This window comes from Ostrinia furnacalis, unplaced genomic scaffold (genome assembly GCF_004193835.3).
Source record: "Ostrinia furnacalis isolate ACB-3 unplaced genomic scaffold, ASM419383v2 OfSCF1353, whole genome shotgun sequence".
In the NCBI taxonomy this organism is placed as follows: Eukaryota; Metazoa; Arthropoda; class Insecta; order Lepidoptera; family Crambidae; genus Ostrinia; species Ostrinia furnacalis.
The window spans coordinates 315,242-335,280 of NW_021131592.1; the positions used below are offsets into that span (position 1 = coordinate 315,242).

The 20,039-nt window shown below is 38.0% G+C and overlaps 1 protein-coding gene across 1 annotated transcript in view; it reads left to right on the forward strand.

Moving 5' to 3' along the window:
- cpo (RNA-binding protein) overlaps nucleotides 1–16,922 on the forward strand; it is a 63,813-nt gene extending 46,891 nt beyond the window's left edge. The window contains exons 2-9 of the mRNA XM_028304054.1: nucleotides 6,111–6,188; nucleotides 7,230–7,283; nucleotides 7,488–7,550; nucleotides 8,532–8,676; nucleotides 9,214–9,341; nucleotides 9,965–10,170; nucleotides 11,978–12,188; nucleotides 12,450–16,922. Coding sequence (XP_028159855.1) covers nucleotides 6,111–6,188; nucleotides 7,230–7,283; nucleotides 7,488–7,550; nucleotides 8,532–8,676; nucleotides 9,214–9,341; nucleotides 9,965–10,170; nucleotides 11,978–12,188; nucleotides 12,450–12,485 — 921 coding nt within the window. The 3' untranslated portion in view covers nucleotides 12,486–16,922. The remainder of the gene's footprint in view (nucleotides 1–6,110; nucleotides 6,189–7,229; nucleotides 7,284–7,487; nucleotides 7,551–8,531; nucleotides 8,677–9,213; nucleotides 9,342–9,964; nucleotides 10,171–11,977; nucleotides 12,189–12,449) is intronic.
- Nucleotides 16,923–20,039: the final 3,117 nt, after the last annotated feature.

Below are 20,039 nucleotides of genomic sequence, written 5' to 3' on the forward strand. Positions count from 1 at the left end.
GGCATGTACACACAGGCGTATGATAAATTCGCTGTGCAGTGCCCCGGGCGCTTCCGCCTCACTCGCTTCGGATGCAGGCCCGCGCGATCGATCGTGTGAATACACCTTTATCCGTTTTTTACTTTTTTATTTATTTATAGCGAGCGCGTTCAGGTTACGTCTATTTTAATTTTCAAATTAACAGCGCTCCGGGCGTTATTGATTTTAATGACACGTAGAGTAAGAAAAAGGATATTGCAGGCTCATTTTGTCATCAGCCTCCAGTGTAAATTATCTCTACTATTTTAACAATCAAGTTTCGGAATAACATATTGATTGAAAATTTTATTTAGGTACATACAGACTTAAATGGGATTTCATTGAATTTGAAAATGACATTGACATAATGAAGGTCGATTAGCCTAATGTTTCGCATACCCCTTTGCTTAATATAGAACTAGGTAGCGCAGTGTCTATAATAGACTGGAATATTTATTATTTAATTAAAATGAACACATATTTTTTATTTACTTTCTTGGTAAACGTTGCTTCATATGTTTTAATTAGTAGTTTGAAATTTTGGTGCCTGTCCACCAAATAATAGGAATGCCCGCCACTGGTTTTAGCATATAACACAATTAACCTAATTCATGCATCTCTTGTCAGTTGTTAATATGCAAATATCGGCGTAAATTGAAACATCAAACATGGTTTCCGAATTTTCCCTCGCGTTAAATTCTGTCGGACGTTACCCGAAAGTGAAACTCTTTATTAACGACCCATTCCAAATCCCATTGCGATCGGGATCCGCCATTACAATTATTATCACATACACGCAGCTCGTTTGTATTGAATTAATTTGACTGGTAAACTATGATATGCGAATTGAAAAAAAGATGTCACTGCCGATTTTAATTTAAAGATAAATATGTAAAATTGCAATTGACAAAATGGTTCATTGGCCACTGAAATTAGCATATTCCGCGCCAATACCATAAAAAAGCTTGACACCGAGCTTATTAAGGCTAATCGTTTGATTGCAAAGTGCAGTTTAATCTGTGATTCAATCGATTTGTTTTCGATTGTTTGATCATTCATCAGCATAGTCACGAACCAAGAACACATCAGACTATTCTTTTTTATTACAATGACACTTATTAACACGATATAAGATGCCAGTGTTTAGCTTGAAACGCTGTTGTCTAAAAAAAATTCCAGTCTATTTCACTAGTGCAACAATTACAACTAAATTAGTAAATTAGTATGAATGTATTTTAGAAAGTGATGTACAATAAATACTGGTGACCGCCCATGTGCTCCCAGCCTTTGAATGCGGTGGGCGGTAGGATTTCAAACGCTTACTCGCCTGCCTATTGAATTGTCACTCGATTGGACACCGCGCGGGTTCACCGCACTCGTCCGCTACAGCGACGGGGCGGGACGCATTTGTTTAAGCCTTGTTTTACGACTGTGAAGACGCATTTGGACTTCAAAATTGACGTAATTGTAACCAAAAACTTCGAAGTTAGACAAGCTAGTCAGAATGAAAAGCTTAAAATAAAATAACGTAAAAACAGTGAGCATAACAGCTGATGACAAAGTTTTATGGATTTTAAAATATGATATTCGGGGATCGCGGCCCATCGGCTCCTCTCGCTACTAAATGTGTTGTTGATTACATTTTAGAACCTAAGAGAACATTATCTCAGTTCAGCATAGCATTGGCCTAAATACTTGTAAAAGTAATAATGATTAAAATCTCTATCTACGAGTAGGTATTTATGAGTAGATTTTCACGGTTCCCTTCATCAAGTTATGACAATAAAACTATACTACTTACCAATTAACGATCCAAATAGGTACTTTAGAGCATAAATTAAACGGTACAAACGAAACATGCGAGCAGTCGTGCTCGTGAGATCCACAGATCGTAAAATTCCTTATAGCAAATAGTAAGAACGGATCAAACGGAAATCGAATGTCAAAGGGTGAAAACAATAAAACGTCTTGCGAAAGCTTTGATTAGTCATTCATACAAGTGTCACAATCTCCGAATAGGCATTCCGTTGTTCGATTTTACACTCGAACAAATATCCTCCTTCCCTTATATTAATGTCATGCCATAGATGCTATCTGGCTTTAGTTGACAAATCGAATGGCTGTTTAGCTTTGGAAGACGCGAAAGCGGAAAATTGAGATAAGCTTCAAAAAGAAAAACACCTGCTTTTAACGCGCTCCCCTTTTTATTTATTTTTAAAAGTAGTCTTGAAAAGTCGGCGATGTTTTCTTACAAATGTTTTATACATTAACTGCTAACCCACTTACTGATAAAAAGTTACACGTTGGTTGAAACCTAGTTTAAAGTTAAAAACTGTTAATAGTAAGGGGGTAAGAGTATACCCCTTTATTGTTCTTTGACTTAGGCATTGGGACTGCCCAACACGTGCAGATAGAACCCTTTTATATTAGTAGTAAACGCTCCTTTATGTCGAATACACTCAAATACAACAACAACATACTTAATTGGCACGAAAGATCAACCCTAAATTGCCTCTTCAAACTGATGACCAAACCGTACTGAAAACTAAGAGTTCATTCAGGGTCGGACCCCAAACAATTCATACAAAACGCTCAACACCATCTACCCTCAGTACTATCGCAAATCTCTCGCCCCATCTCTCCGCTATGAAACATAACTCAATAGTTGGCGCTGGAGCCGTGGCCAGCCGAGTGTAAAATGGTCGACACGAAGGGGCAATTCTGGAGTGACCGGGCGCAGGCCAGTGCACTGAAATATGTTAGATGTGCGCCTGTTTGACGTTACGTGCGCCCCTGGTGGCTACACTTTGCAGTTCAGGCGAATTTTTCACGACTTTTCTGACGTAATGACACAATGGCCATTGTCCACAATAAGGCTGGATTGCACCATTTTACTTCAACATCAATAATCTGTCAAACTCCATACAAAAAACGCCGGAAATCTTTAAAGTTACCGTCAAAGTTAGGTGGTCCAACTCAGCCTAAACATAGCAGGATACATTCGAAATTTTATCGAATAAAAAATAGTTTTATGTTTTAAGTACTTATAACGCGTCTTCTTGAAGGCACTTAAAGTCTGCCAACATCCTTTTTTCTTTCAATTTCCATTCCTCAAATCCCAAAAAAGTAGTGTTCATTAAGGAACTACATATTTTTAGGTAACATCAAACGTGAACTATGAAATTCAATAATTGGGCGCTGACACCTGGTGGTCAGTCGAGTGTAACATGGTGTAAGTACATGAAAGGGCATCATTGAAGTGACAAAACGATTGATACTTGAAGCATACGATAGATTTACTCCAGTACCTTTGGCAATTGGAATGGGAATTCCCACGATTAATTTCATAACTAAAGAAGAACGGTCACGCCCCATACAAAAAAAACCCAGACCCGACAGAAACGAGACATACCTCAGTTTTTTTGTCATGTCTTAATTAGTTAAATTATATATTTTTATATTCGAAATCTATGTATAACACCAAAATATTACCCTTTGTTTTTGTTCAGGCGTTATACAAAAACTAATACAAAATGCCTATTTATCCCCAAAATTGGTAAATGTATGTACCTAAATGTCTATTACAGCTGCTATGGAATGTATCTAGGTGACCTGGAGATACAGCCGGATTATACAGGGTGGTTATACATATGGAACGATAAGTGATCTCACTCGATTATTTCTAAACTATACAAGATATCGAAAAACTACTTACTGATTCTGAAAGTGCTTCACGAGCTCTTTCAAATGGTACCAATAATAGGTTACAGATTATGGAAACTGGTAACATTGAATTTTTGGATTTTGTAACTTCTCGTTTCCACCCTGTATAATCCGGCTGTATCTCCAGGTCACCTTGATACATTCCATATGAGCTATTTAGGTACATACATTTACCAATTTTGGGGATAAATAGGCATTTTGTATTAGTTTTTGTATAACGCCTGAACAAAAACAAAGGGTAATATTTTGGTGTTATACATAGATTTCGAATATAAAAAATATATAATTTAACTAATTAAAACATGACAAAAAAACTGAGGTATGTCTCGTTTCTGTCGGGCCTGGGTCACAGATGACCGTTCTTCTTTAACTTTTCCTGTTTTTATTTTCTCAAAAGTTGCGATGACAACAGACAAATCCTTAATGACATAAAAATGATAATGAACTTTTTACATCATTTATCTGCAACTCTGCATCCAGCCAAGTGTAAAATGGTCCGGGTCATTTTCAAGTGACCGGGTTTTCATCCTGGTTGAAATATGTAAGGTGCACCAGGTATCTGATATGCTTTGTTTTATGAGTGTTGCAGATTTTTCTTATCGAAAGATTCACGATGCTTTTTCTTTTTAATTTAACAGTCAAGTTTTCAATAACAGCATAGAGTAAACCACCGACCAATAAATAAAGGTTTCAATCCGTCGATGAATCTATAGCTTTAAAATACCATGAGTATCTTATTTTAAAATCTGCTTATGACATGGCTTGACTTTTATCTGTTAATAATGTTTGTGCTCCGTCGCAGTGGAATATTTTCCATCGGCAAAGAGGAGCATCCACTCGGAAAATAGCCGTAGAACGCTCGTATCTGCAACATGCTCGTCCAAAACGCGAGTCTCTGACATACCGTAATTTTATTTTCTTCCGTTTTGCTCTTAAACTGCCTAAATTCCTTTCACGGTCCTTCTTATTGATAAACATGTAGAGGCATGATTCGTATAATTTATTTAACTTTAAAGATTTTAAATCTTATCTACCTCACCTGGATTTCATAAAACACACTTTTCTATTGTACGTTCTTTTAACCATACTGGATTCCTGTGATCCATAACATACCAAGAAAAGGAAGGTTCAATAAAATTTCGAATTATTCGAAGCTCATACAAAATCAATTTGCAAATATTTCCCGACTGCCATTCAGGCATGCGGGATAAACCAAATATAGTTTCATATTCAAGTGAATGCCGGTTTCGATTACAAATATTTACTATATTACTACACAGTAAACCGCATTTTAATTTAAAGCTTGCACAATTTATTGTTCGTCAGTGATATTGGAATATTATTTAAAGTAATATCAGTGGGATATTTTCAAAGAGCATAATATTAAAAGAGGTCGCCGTAAAAATATTTCGTATCGTCGAAACCGGGAATTCCGGTGCGTTCGACCGGAAAATAGCCGACATAAAGGTCCGACAGCCGGCCCGGTCGGTCGGCGACGCGGCGAAATGTGTCCGAGGGCCCTTAGCGCGCACCGTGATCGAGTGCCCTAACGTGCGTAAAAATCCGGATAGTTTTCATGTCTTGTGCATGTCAGTGGTTTATTCAGTTGCTATTTTCCTGCGGCTTTCTTTCACCAATAGATAGAGTGTGAGAGTGATTAATGATCATTTGTCAAAGAGAACATAAGATAGTTTTTATCCCGATGTTTGAAAGGGGAATACGAAATCTTTCTATGACAGACGGTTATTTACGCGGGTGAATCCGCGACCAAAAACTAGTACTTTTAAATAAAAACATTAAAAAATTCGAGTGAAACTCAGACAAATAAATAAGAGTGCAACAAGATGGCCCCCGGCCGGTGTTGCCAGCAATTAATCTCCATTTCCCGCACGCGCCAAATCGCGCCGCCATTACTGGCTGTTTTATTTCATTAAACGGACCGCCGAATTAATGCGCCTCCCAGTCCACAAAGAAGGAATCGACTCGGAGAACCATTCAAAGATTTCTATGCCCCCTTTGTGGTTCCGCGAAAAACGTCGTGCCTTTGTTTGCGTGGGAAAATAACCTTTAAAAACAGCGCGAAACGGCTAATCCAAAACCTTTTAGGTAAATTTTTAAAACTGTTGCTCTTTCAATTACGTGCTGATTCGAATATTTTTCGAATGTCGAATTTTCTCTCCTTTCTAGGTTGATCTCGTTTACTGGCAACTACTGTCTACATATCAAATCATCTCACGGTGATTTGGGACGGGATTACGATTACAACAGTGTGTGCTCTTCTGAGATCGCATTAGGAATATTATCTAGGGTCAGCCCTGGAATTATTTATATAGCGCGGGTACTACAATGAAAGTTTCATATTGTTGCAGGTGCGAACATTGTTCGTGAGTGGCCTGCCGATGGACGCGAAGCCACGGGAGCTGTACCTACTGTTCCGAGCATATGAGGTAACAACCATTTTACTTTATACATACATTTTTACATAGCTAGATGATAGAGCTAGATGTTTACGAACTCCTAATGTCGATACGACTAATGATTGTAGAATAGTTAATTAAATAGTAACACTCTACCTGAAACATGTACGATATGACTTGACACATTTTGGCTGCAAAATATCACCTGCTACAACTTCATAAAATGCAATTTGAATTATTGTACTTCGTCGTTCTTCCAATCTGTCAAGGAAAATGAAAAGAAATTCGTAAAATAAAACCTCCGAAAAACAATTGAATTTGTTTTTCGATTTTAGTTAACCCTAGAAGTTGGAAACTTTTACTTGTCTGTCGCATACATTCTTAATAGACACACAATGACTAGACAAACTAGTCGGTTACCCTCCTCTACTTTAACGTAGGGAAAGACAGCTACACGCTTCACGTTTCACGCAAAGGATAAATTGAAATAAAATTTTATTACTTGGAAATGTACCTACCAAGCATATATCTCATCATCCTTTTATACCAAACAAGTTTTCAATGTTTGAAATATAATGTTCTTAGAATGTCATAAAAATGGCCTTCTAGAAACATTCAAAGTCTTACCCCAAGAATATAAGGCGCCCATCGCTTCCGTCACGCAAGTGGAGGATCTCGATTCGGATTACTGCGTCGTAAATATCAAACGTCATGCTCCGATTCGTAATATTCGGATTGAATCGATTCTGTCTACCGATAAGGGGGATTACACTCGATCCCCGGCTGGTACGGATGGCACGGTAGACATAAAGGTGCCCGAACTTATACCGGGGGTTAGTTTTAGTGTATCGCGTGCTTTCAGCGGTGCCAAGCACGGATAGCCTCCTTTTTTGCCGACTGAATTGTATATTCCCTCAATGGAATTCCGGTTTGACGTGATGACAATAGCAATTGAAGTAATTTGGTAATGCCACTGGCGGCGTATATCAAATAGATTATGCATTGCATCATTAGCCTCGATTCAAACAGCTTATTATAACTTTCCCTAATCACTTCTTTTTGTTTGCGCAGGGTTATGAAGGCTCGTTGCTAAAGGTTACCAGCAAGAATGGAAAAACAGCATCGGTGAGTTTATTTTCAATCGTTAGAGTTCTTTGCTTTTTTCTTTGGTATTGTGTTCGTTGTAACGTTTCATTTTTATTCTGGTACGCTAGTTATTTAATAGAAACATTGTCTGTAGTTGAAAAATAAAATTGATAAAGAGAGAGCTAATTTATTTACTTAATACTGTTATTTTAAATGGTATTTTAATATTGGTATTTCTTGCAGCCCGTTGGCTTTGTCACGTTCCACACCCGCGCGGGCGCAGAGGCGGCTAAACAAGATCTTCAGGTTGGTATTGACTTCATTGTCATCATTACGTCAAGCTAACAAACCAATATCTATTGTATTTCCAATACTAATGTTGAGTTTGTTCCAATAGCGCATATTCACCAACTTTGAAGACTCGCTAAATTGGAACATGCTTAATTTAGAACGGTATTTAGGCGTAGATAAAAATATGATTAACTTACTATTACCTAATTATCCGATACTTCTTGATGCAAAAATAACACAACAAAAGTAAAATAAAATCACATATTACACAATATAATCGCCTATTTAAAAGTACGAATGGCTTTGACAACACAGTATAATACCACAAGCCAATACATCAGTGTCTCTTTAAAAGACTGAGATACATAAATGGAACTTACAATGCTACTGTAAATACTAATAAAACATGTAAGACGCACGGTGTTACTAAACCTCTTCTCATCACATGCCTCAACACAGCCAATGAGCACTATAGTTAATATTCTCATTGTAGACTTGGAATAACATTTTCCTGACTCGAGTAACCGCATCGTAATTATGCTAAACCCATGCACACGTCGAATAGACCTCGATGGGTCATCGAGTCGGAGGCTAAGCTCCGGAGCGAACGATAACGATACGGTGTAAATACGCAATGCATGTCACTGTTTGACAGGTTTTGATGTCACATCCCGAGCACTGTGTTCTGTCACTCTAGCAGGCGCGGGCGCGGACTATTGAACAGATACATCTCAATATACATTAAAACCGTCTCTAAACCCACTCTCCAAATTATTGTCTCGTATGGTTACTCCTTTTTCGAAAACGTTACCTAGGGGATATTGCAAGTGGTCCCAAATGAATATAGACAGTCGTAAATGTCCAAGTGCAGTATCCTCGTCTAGATTCCGTTTCACGCGTTCACTGCCCCAGCGGGCACTGAGTCCGCTGGGCGCATACGGCAGCCCTTCCATCGTCATTATATCGGAGCGCCGCACCGCTCGCGGCTGTTCACAGCAGGGCGTCCGATTCGACCCCGACATGCCGCAAACGATTCGGCTGGAGTTCGCTAAAAGCAACACGAAGGTCAGCAAGCCGAAGCCGGCAGTTGCCACAGCCGCGCCAGCTGCACACCCCGCATTGATGCACCCACTCACTGGACGTAAGTACCGCCGAAAGCACACTCCGCCCGGCGCTCGCTCGACCGACCCACTCCCTGCCGACCTCATAGACTCACTAACGACCTCACGACCCTTCTCTGAGGCGATCCTTACACTAAAACTGCTCGTACCTTCACTCTCTTAAGGAGTTAGGCAGACGCGTTGGGGTGTCGAGCTATCGCACGGGCAAGTATCTGTGACCGCTTACACGTACCACGCAAGGCCTAGCTCCGCGAAGCTATATTGATTGATCTGTCGGGTTCTTTACCACTGTTGTCTACATTTCACATGTTTTCATGATGACACTGTAAATTCTACATGTAACAATTTGCCAACTTTTAAGACTTGAATTACAATAGTTTTACGAAGTAACGTGAAAACATGTCTTAAGCACTTTGTAAATAATGAATTTCTATAGCAGTATCCTAATTCACAACTAGATACGTCAGCTACAAGTCAAGTACAGCTATGATACGTTGATGATTTAGTGGTTTCTGGGTGTTGCTTGCGGGTAGTGACATGTTGTTTTGTGGATGCAGACTTAGCGAGTCCGTTCTTCCCTGGTGGAGGAGCAGAGCTGTGGCACCACCCGCTGGCGTATGGAGGAGAGTTGCCGGCGCTGTCGCACGGGCTGGTGCATCCCGCCATCCACCCTCAGATGGCGCCGGTGCGTTCCTACCTCTGACTAGCTGCCGCCGATAGGCCACACCACGTAAGTGTAACAACCTCAATCATCCCATTCACTTACCGTAACTACGCAAGTTTAATAACTACACCCATACACACTTAAAGCTTCAGCCTTCATGTCTTCTTACGTGGAGTTACAGATCGGCAAATTAAATCTGTCACCCATTTTACTGCAGGTGTAAATCACCCGACTACTTACAAGTTCAAAGGCGATTCTCTCATGAGAATCTTACCGTCTTAAAGTCTGATATCTTTATTTTTATAGAGCCATCAATTCGAATCAAATGTAAACTCCGCACCAGTAAAATGAGGTCCGTCATCAGAAATGAAGGGTTCTTCCTTTAAACAACTCTTTACCCATCAAACCCCCTTGTCGCTACGGGACTATTCCCACCTCCCTTTCCCACCACTGCAACTCCTGTGTAGCCAGGATCTACAGCTTGACCGCCAATAAAAACCCAACCAGTGTAGGTCAAGTTTGTCCCGGGGGAAAGTTAAACTGTCAGAAGAACATATGATGAGATCGAAGTTCTATAGTAATTATAGTCTCAGATTAGGTAAGAAATGAAGGACTCTTCCATATAACTACTCTTTTCCCACCAGACCCCTCTGACGCTGGGCGCCTGCGTCCTGCCCGCGCCGGCGCTGGGTTCCCCGGGCGCCGGGGTGCCGCCGCATGCGCAGGCGCCGCCCGCGCACCCCGGTCACCCCTCACACCCCGCGCACCCCGCGCCGCCGTGCTCCACGCTCTTCGTCGCGAACTTAGGCCAGTTCGTGTCCGAGCATGAGCTGAAGGAGATTTTCAGCAGGTACGACTTGTTCGCAATTTGATAGGAGTGATTGGACTGGAAATAAAATATCTGACGTTGTTGTGGCTGTTGGAAAACAACACGAAGTTACGTACTGCTCTACATGAGATATTTTTTACTGAAACAATAATTCTGTTGAACGTGGTATTTTATTAGAATGATATCTTGTTTCCAGTATAAACAAAAAATGAGTAATAAGTAAGATTTGGAACACAATTTCGACGGGACCGAAAATATTCTTATTCTATAAAATCTAAAACAATCGTCAAAGTTTTTCTTTCCGTCGAAACTAAAGTCGCCTAATTTAGATAAGCTGATCGATCATCAATCTAGATTTAGTTAAAACACGCACATAGATCAGTCTTAACAAAATTAGGTGCAGATCATGCGCATGAACACGCACAACATCGATAAGCAGTTACATAATGTTGTGAAGTGAAGTAAATTAAGATACATTTAATCAGATATTATATGTATTCTCCACAGTGCATGTCGCACCGAATGTCACTATTGTCGTCCACATGAACATTACTGGATTTAATTTTATGTTCCGATTCTGCGATAACTCTCACACAAACGAAAATTTAACGAACTCATAAAATTTACGATATTGGCTAATTCTACAAATGTTAAGTTTGTGTGAGATCCGAAGCCTGCACCCGTACCACCCCAGCATGACAATATAAGTACACTTTCTCTTTAGCGAAATCTGTATTCTGTATTGGAAGACATCAAGCATCCTCTTTTATTTAGAAACATACTTGTTGTAGTATCGTAACGTTCAACCCGTACACAAGAGTTTACAATTTCGCTAGAGAGAACACACTTCTCACAAAATTAGTCGTATTATTTATCAGCACAAGTATACTTCGTATACTCGTATGACACACACACAAATAACTTTTCTGTTCATGTTTTAGTTGCATTAAATATACTGAAAGAAGTATTATTTTCTAAAATTTCAGCAAACACCAAAATCAGGGATCATTTATAACTGTCGAATAATACTTTTTAAAATCTCTAAACTTACATAACTCTAATTACATACAAAACTAGAATCACATGGCTCCAAAATAATTTATTTTTTCACGTATACGTAGAAGTCGATTTATATTTTTTGCATTATATGTTTAAAGCTTAAATTCTATTACCGGCACAATAACTGGAGTTGGAATAAATAATACAAATGGATGCCTAGAAAAGATGAAATAAGGCCATTGTTTACCCAGATCGAGTAGCCACTTAATCTTAGTCAGTTCTAGCAAACAATGAACCCAAATTACGTATAAAATATTGTCAATTAATATTATAAGTGATATTGAGACATACATAGGTATTTAATAAAAACAAAATTCGAAAATGCTCGATAAAATAATATGCTTCGAAAGTAAATATGGTCTAGCTACTTCAGTTAAACCGTACTTTGCTGAAACATTGTTTGAACCTACTGGCATTGGCCCTTTGCAGTTGTTGGCCTTAATCAATAATGCTATCCAATTGCATTGAAGAACCAGAAAGCAGACTAACGAATCTGCTTCTACTATCTGTTTACAAGTTCTCCACGAAGAATTTTGAGCAATTTTGTACTATACTGAGAATGAGAACTGACTGTATAGATTCAATAATTTTGACAACGTCTACTATTCAGAGAGGTGGATCCTATATCCACGAACTACGGATGTAACTCTTGTTATTTGCTGGCAATAGATGTTCACGCGTAGCTTACCTAGCCCAAAACTAGTGGAGCCATGTGATTACACAATCGCTGGGGGTACGAGCGCGGGCACAACTAAGTATCGTCGCGCAGCTGCCCCGGGTTCGCGCGCCTGCGTTTGCTGAGCGCCGGGAGCGGGGGGTCATCAGGCCCGGTGGCCTTCGTCGACTTCGCTAGCCCGACCGACGCCGCCGCTGCCATGGCCCGGCTCCAGGGCGCCCTGCTCCTCAGCTCAGAGGGGGCCATCCACCTCGAATACGCCAGGCATAAGATGGCACACAACGGCTGGATTCTCGCACATGAAGTATGCACGCGCACTATTATCGTACACAGCTTGATGTGGATAGTTAACGCTTTGAATCCTCTAGTAAACGCACCTTTTCAGTGTATAAAACTTGATCTGACTGATAAAGTTTAATGCACACGGATTCAAAGGTCGTAATCTTAAAGAGCAAAGTTACTAATGTTTCACCATTGCACCTTGCACAATAGTTTAATGCCTGCGTTAATTGATTCACTTATTATATTTAGAGGGCATCTAAGTAATGTGGCGTCTGTTTACCAGGGAGCCAAAGGCGGAGAAGAGAGCGAACAGCATTAGTTCGTTCGTGGCTCTCGGCACTTGACAACCAGCTAACTGAGGGACGCGCAATCTTGATCCTCTGAGTCGCATCGGAACCACTACAGGAGATGGAGCATACACCAACGGCTGCTGCCACGTCTGCCCCTACTACGGCTGATAACGGATCAAGATTACCGGGTCCACACATAAGGACCCTTTTTGTACAGTAAAGTATATAAGCTCTATCTCCTCTTCAGTTATGATTCCCGTTTTGATAACGTCAGAGGTGTGGTGTGTTTTCGTTTATACCAAATGTAGCAAGTGTTAAATGTATTATTATTAACATTCCAGGTTTATTGTTTACCGTTCATATTTAAAGTAATATAATTGAAATTATTATTATTTTTCCTATAAATGTAATCTGTTTATTTAATATTATTCATTTTATTGTGTAATATAAGATTTATTTACAACTAACTTATTGTATGGGAAAGTTTGTATATTTGTTTTTACAAGGCCGATGTATACAACTGAGAGGATTTGTTATAATTATGGTGAATAGCGTTAAACCAGAAATTAAACATTTTAGGATATATCTCATTCGAATAAGCTAAAAACCAAAGGTGCCCTTCATAGAAAGATTACGTTTTGTTAATAATAATATTTCAAGTTGAATGATTTTAAATAAAGTTGTATGTAATAATTACGATACTTTTGTTTTAGCCTCGATAATGTTAGCGTATTTAAATGAATTTCATGACTATTTCAAATTATATTTACCTAATACTTTCTTAGTAATTTTTATAATGTTCAATCACTCGTTAAAGCGCTGGCACTCTAGTGTTGGTCTTTGATCCATTCTCACTGTAGATGGAGGTGCGCAATGAGGTGCGGCCATAGAGACCTCAAGAGCGGGGGTCTCAGAGGCCTGGACTGTCCTCGCACGCATGCTAGCTCGCGCAGGCTGCACTGAGTGCCGCAGCACGGCACTCGCCGACGTAGGACCCGCGGCACTCCGCGTGAGCCCCGTCGATCCTACCATGCTCTTTCTTTAGCCAATTACCTGTTTAGACATCAAAATTTCTTGTGCCTTGAATTACGATTCAATCTAAACCCTCGTGATCATATTCTTAATTAGTTGGAGCTCTTCATCGGAAGTTTCGTTGACTCTGCGGGTTCTTGTTGTCCTTACGATTAGTATGCGATGCGACACAATCGAGATAAGTTCAGTCTTGTTGCGAGAATTTAGCCTTGGCCTTATGAGAGTTAAATAATAAATGTAATCATTATATTAATTAATAATAATTAAATACGGCGTCGTGCGCGCCAACGCTGAATAGTGAAACAATTATTCTACTATCTGCATGCTTTGACGAGCTTTTTGGTAATAATCTAATTTAAAATTTAGTAGTTACTTTTATTGTGTAATCGTTAGGTCAATAAAACTAGATAAGGGTATTTATTGTAGACAATCAGCATAGTTACATTACTATTTAATGAAAGTTATTCTTACATAATAATGAAACAATGTAATGGAGTTTAAATCTACTGAAGTTTTAGGATTAATCAAAGGAAAAGATTAATATATTTTTTATTTTTAGCTAGTTGACTATCGCATACAGATCTACTCTTAGTTACCTATATGTTTTGATGAAACACGGTGACGATGGAAGTACACATCAGTGCGAGATAGCAATAAACCAAAAATGGAATCTTAATGTTATTATAGGTATCTAGTGACGTAATCTGCTGATGTAAACATGTAAAAATTATACAAAAAAGTAAAAAAAAATCCCTGCTTAGGCTATAATGATAAGGTTTCGGATATTTGGATTAAAACCTGACGCGACAGATATCTATGAGGTATTCACGCGACCGCCGGTCGCCGCCGGAGAATCCGCATGTGAATTCTTATGAAAATCTCTTAGTCAATATTTAATAGAAATTTCGTCAATTTTTGACTTAGCAAAATTTTATACGTTGTTTATAGTGACTATGAATTACACAGTTTACCGAGTGTCGTGGCGTATAGACCAAAGATAATGGATATACATAATTTTTAATACTAACCTCAGACCGTACCAAACTTGTATTTTGTAGGCAAACTTGTATTGGCAATAACGTTTTTCTAAGATGACCATTGTTTTAACGTTGTTTGTTTGATGGGAAGCTCTCGGAACTGCGTTGATCAGGGTGAGGCCTTCGTTACGGGTGACGCCTGGCTGGGCAACGAGACTATTTTAATTGTTACCTATCTATGCTATTTATTAGAACCAAAACTAATTAAATATTCTACCTGTGTAAATCTAGACAATTGATAAGTTCATAGCCCATTGTTAAATTAACAGACATTAGCCAATATCCTGTTCAGGAATCATTAAATAATCTCATTTTCTTTTCATGATCTGATTAACTGAATGCAGTGAAAATTTTTGTATTACCTGAAAATCTCGGATTATCTTATATATTTGTAATTCACTGTCGGTTTTAATAATTAAGCTAAGTCAATGTTTACTTATTTAATTCGATGTAATGCTAATTCGTATGTAAGTAATTGTGTAATGTGTAGTGATCTCCCATACCTTCGGCGTCGGGCTTCCGCGGCGGCACTCTAAAATACAACGAAAAGTTTATTTTTTCTTTTCAGTTGTGGCCATTCGGATCGTTCGACAGCTCTACAGTGGAGGTCTCTCTATAGCAACTTCTGAAAATAAGTGTTAACAACATAAAGTGTAGAGCTGTGGAATGGTTTGAGTAATTTTGATTTGCGCGCAATTTTATCGCCCGCCATTTTGCGTGTCACGATAGAACAAAATGGCGCGTGCACGCGACGGCGGGCAATTTGCACGAAGCGCGAGGGCGCCCGACGCCGCCATGATTCCGTCCAACAACCGTAGATAGCGAGTAAGAGACGTCCAGTGGCTGCGGACACGGCTACGTCACCTTTTGCGGGACTACTCGATACATATCATCGTGTAATATTAATGTGTAATTAGGAGTAAAAAGCGGTTTCATAGAGACGTTTATTCTGTATCTCGTCTACTACTTGTAATGCAATCGGCTACATGTCACGCTAACCCAAATTCACTTAAGTTCTCGGTTTGTTCGCTTGCATTTGTGTCCTGTATCTCGATTCGATTTTCGCTTAGCGTCGTGATCTTTAGTTCTACAAATCGAAGCAGAAGACAGATACAAGTTATGTAATCTAACTAAAGCGATATTTTCTTAACGTTTACTGTGAAACCGAGTGGATGGTGTTCGGATGGCCGTCGGTAAGACGCGTGACATGGCCCGTATGTGATAGGGTAGAGTAGGGGTGTAGCGTCGCCTTGCAAGTTAGGTTAAGTCAACGGTATCACACAAACGCCGTGCATCGGAAACATATCAATTCTGTGCCCCTTAATAAATTTAGTTAAATACTAAGAGATACATATGAATAGAATAAAGAGACAAAATAATCGTTCGGAGTATCAAATACCTAATAAGTGTTGTTTTCGTACGTTGATGAAGTACTATAATAACGTCGGTTAGATTGTGTTAACGTGGATCATTACGCATAGTACCCGAGTAGTGTCGCGCAAGTTTCGGTTAACTTTAAACTTATCGCTGTAGGTTTCAAATGTTATTTTTATTGTTATTGTTTAGGTTAATGATGGCTTAATAACCAAATTGATTTAACAGTTCGCTTGCGATCCAGTATTAATGACATTGTTTTAATTTTCGGTGACCAGAGTTAGAGCGTTGCTGAAAAACTTATTTGTATATCGAGCAAAGTAACATACAAACTATATAGTTAGTAATTAATTGTTAGATTTGTGTGACTTGGATTATTTAATGCTTTTAGAGCAGAGGTAAAGTGTTATTGTGGTTTAAGAAAAACATAATGACATTGTAAAAATAGTGATAAATTAGCTTAATTATATTATCATTATTACAACTTTTATAGATGTTCATTAATTTCTTTTCTTACTTTATGGAGTATTGTGGCATTGGAGACGTCATTGTTAATTCAAATAAATTGAGCTCATCCTCAATCGAAGTTTTTATTCAACTGAACACCCTATTTACATGTTTTGTCTCCAATCACTTATTGGATGAAATAAATTTATGGAATTTAAGTCGCCCTTTGCGTCTCTACCAGTGTTCCATCTGAAATCTTAAAGATTTGTTGATTGGTATTTTTATATAATTCTACAATCTATCCCTATCGATGATTTATTATTCTTTCGAATAGTTCGAATTGTGTTAAAAAGTCGTTACTGTCAATATTCTTGTAATAATCAAAATTTAGTAAGTACGAAAACTATAGGTGTCTAGATTAGGATAACTGAAATTAGATATAATTAACAGTTGAGCTTTGGAACTTTGCTTTGTAGAATTATCTGCTTTTTGCGTCTTGTTTTAAAACGAATTTGTATGACTACTTTGCGTTTGCGCACCTGACTGTGGCCTGTCCAGTCATACGAATTGGTTTTACGATGAAGACGCTGTGAATCTATCGGTGAAATGCTATGAAGTCTCCTAATTTCAATAATTAACGTATGGCAGTGTTGTATTTATGTTATTATTAGTTTTAAAGCATTATAGGGTCCAAAGATTGGGAATAAATATGTGACAAATTAATCATCTTTTTATTTATTTCTGAGGCTACACTTTCTATATCAACAATACCAATATAATCAGAGTTGACTATGACAAAATAATGCTTGCACAATAATATTTTTAATTTTCTACATCTGCAAAAATAAAAGCTCTAAATAAATTAAGTACAGAAAAATAAATTAAAATACAAGTTTTCAAATGCAAGAATACAGATTCCTTAAAGTTTTTCCTATTAATTTTGGAAGCGTTACAAAGTGTTTGGTGTACAATCTGACGTCGGGTCGTGCCTACAGATTTGCAGAATTCACTCGGATATGAGGGATCTAATAGCGTAAGTATCGACAAGCGTAAGTACGTCTTCTTGTAGCTGTAACTGTCTACTCCAGAATTTAGAATAATTGTAGAGATAGCCACTGTGGTCTTATAGCAAGACCACCTGCTTCAAATGGTCCTGGGCTCGGTTCCCAGTAGGGGCAAAATTTATCATGTCGAAAAATCAAATGTTTTACCCAAATCTGCTATCGTCAAATTACTTACTAGAAATATCTAAATTCCCTTTGTCTACAGTGTCGTATAAACATTTCTAAGATTTAGCGCGTCTACGTAGTTTCGTAGCCAAAAACTATACACCCTGACACCGGGGACTCGAGTAAGTAATTATTTAGACAGCGAAAACTTAGCATGACCCCGTTCTGCCGCCGGCGAATTAGCGCGAACACCGTTAATATCGCATTAGATACCAACTGTGTGTACTCGACTGTGAATTTAAGTTAATTTTGCTGCGAAATTCGCGAACGAAACTTGTTTTACGAATTACGAGTTTGACTTCTTAAAAATGTATCATTAGCTAAACATTGGTTTAATGATAAAGATCGTGTACAATACCTAATGATACTACATGATTAAGGCGTTATGAAAACCTGAAAATTAAAAGTGTAAACACAACGTAAGTAGGTATATACCAGAATAACATTTTGGTTATCAATTAACATCCATAATATTTTAACACCATACTAAGATTCCATAGTGTTAATCATGATGTTCGTTCGTTCGTTTCAGCCAAATAACGTCCACTGCTGGACAAAGGCCTCCCCCAAGATTTTTCACAGTGAACGGTCCTTCGGGGCCCGCATCCAGGCTCCACCTGCGACCTTTACCAGATCGTCAGTCCACCTAGTAGGAGGCCTGCCCACGCTACGTCTTCCAGCCCTACTTCCAGTACTTAATACTTAGTGATATAGAGCGTATATTAAAAAGTGTCCCATACAGTTTAAATACAAATACTGTGTAACTATTAGGCCCATAAAAGGAATAAATGGGTCAATTTCCCAAACACATTTTTTGAGCGGCGTAGCTGAAAATCATATGTTTTTTATGACATAGAACTTTGATTTTTTTTTACACGAAAATATACAGAGGTTCCATTTTGAGGACAACATTATTAATGAGTATTTTCTTTTACAAATTCGACAAAAAATAATTGAACTAAGCGTTTCTAATTTTGGTGCAGTGTCCACATCCTTAATTTCTTACGATATGTATTTTTTTAGCTGAAGATCAAAACAGAACTTAGGGAAAAATTATATTTTTGGATTATACAATCTATCTTTTATCTAAGATTACCAAATTAAGCAAGTTTCCCAAATAACTGTGATTAAGTCACGTCCTTAAGTTTTGTCCGCGAAAAATTTATGATTTTGGTGTCAATAATGAAATAGCTCGTCAGTTGGCACTAAGATATGTACCGACTGACAGCATATTTTCTAATTTTGGTCCTTTAATATAAATTTTGGTGTTCTCTTAATTTTGGTGTAAGGAAAATCTAAAAAACTACTGGACAAAATTTAATGTCTTAATCATTTTAGAAACAGTATAAGTTTCCAATAAATTTGATCTATAATTAAAGAATAAAAATACACAAATAACAATTTCCACCAAAATTAGGCAAAAATATGCACTTGTTGAAATTCACCCAAATGCTAAAAACTTCATGCCTCTTTAAATATTTTACTAAAACAGATTTCTTAACATCCAAAAATCTCTTTCACAGCACTCAGCAAAGCTACGTGTGTGCCCAGTAACAACCTGCGTAGTTAGTTTGAACAGGGCAACTCTTTGTGCGCTGCCCCGGTATGTCTCCTCAGAGAATAAACTTACAAAGGACTTCCACTTTGCAAATTGCCTAGGCCCCACTCGCCGGCTCGTAAAAACTGCGTAAGCAACTTTAATTAAGTAAAACTTTGCGCATTAACTAATTGTAAATATTAATTAGAGCTTAAGGAACGCGTTAAACTAACCACAGTGAAAGTTCCATCATAATAATGCTTTGTGAAAGTGAAAATGGACTGAAAATTTTGTGCCTGAACGTGAGTACCTATCCAAATCATAAAAGTATAAAACCGTTTAGTACCTATTTTTACTCTAAGTATTATGTGAGCGCTCAAGCGATATGATATACCTACGTAATATAATATGGAATAATTATAATCATAATTAATATACAAGCCTTGAAGTTACACTGCATGTTACAAGAACAAAAATAGCGGCTATCGGACGAAATAGTATTAAATTCTAATAACAATTTCGTATATTAAACTTATGATGTAGTCAAAAACTTTTATATCCAACAGCGCAAAACGTCTCATCTAGATAGAGGATTATTTATTTTAGACTAGAGATAAGCCTTGTCCAGGCTGTCAATATTCTAGCTCGCTTTTTATAATAACCTTTAATAAATTATCTAGTCGATTCGATCCGACCTTCCGATAAAATGTCGAATGAATCATTTCTGTGACATCGATATTATCAGCATTTTCCAGATTCTTAGAAGTCGCTATAACACGGAGATCAAATTGAATTAAGTATATCTCTGAATTCTTATCATTCCAATGTGATTAATGAAGATTAATGTTTGCTTTATATCCTTATTCGAGAAAATCACATTGTCTGATCCATTTCTTCTTGTAAATCTGAAATAATTTCTTTGTCAAA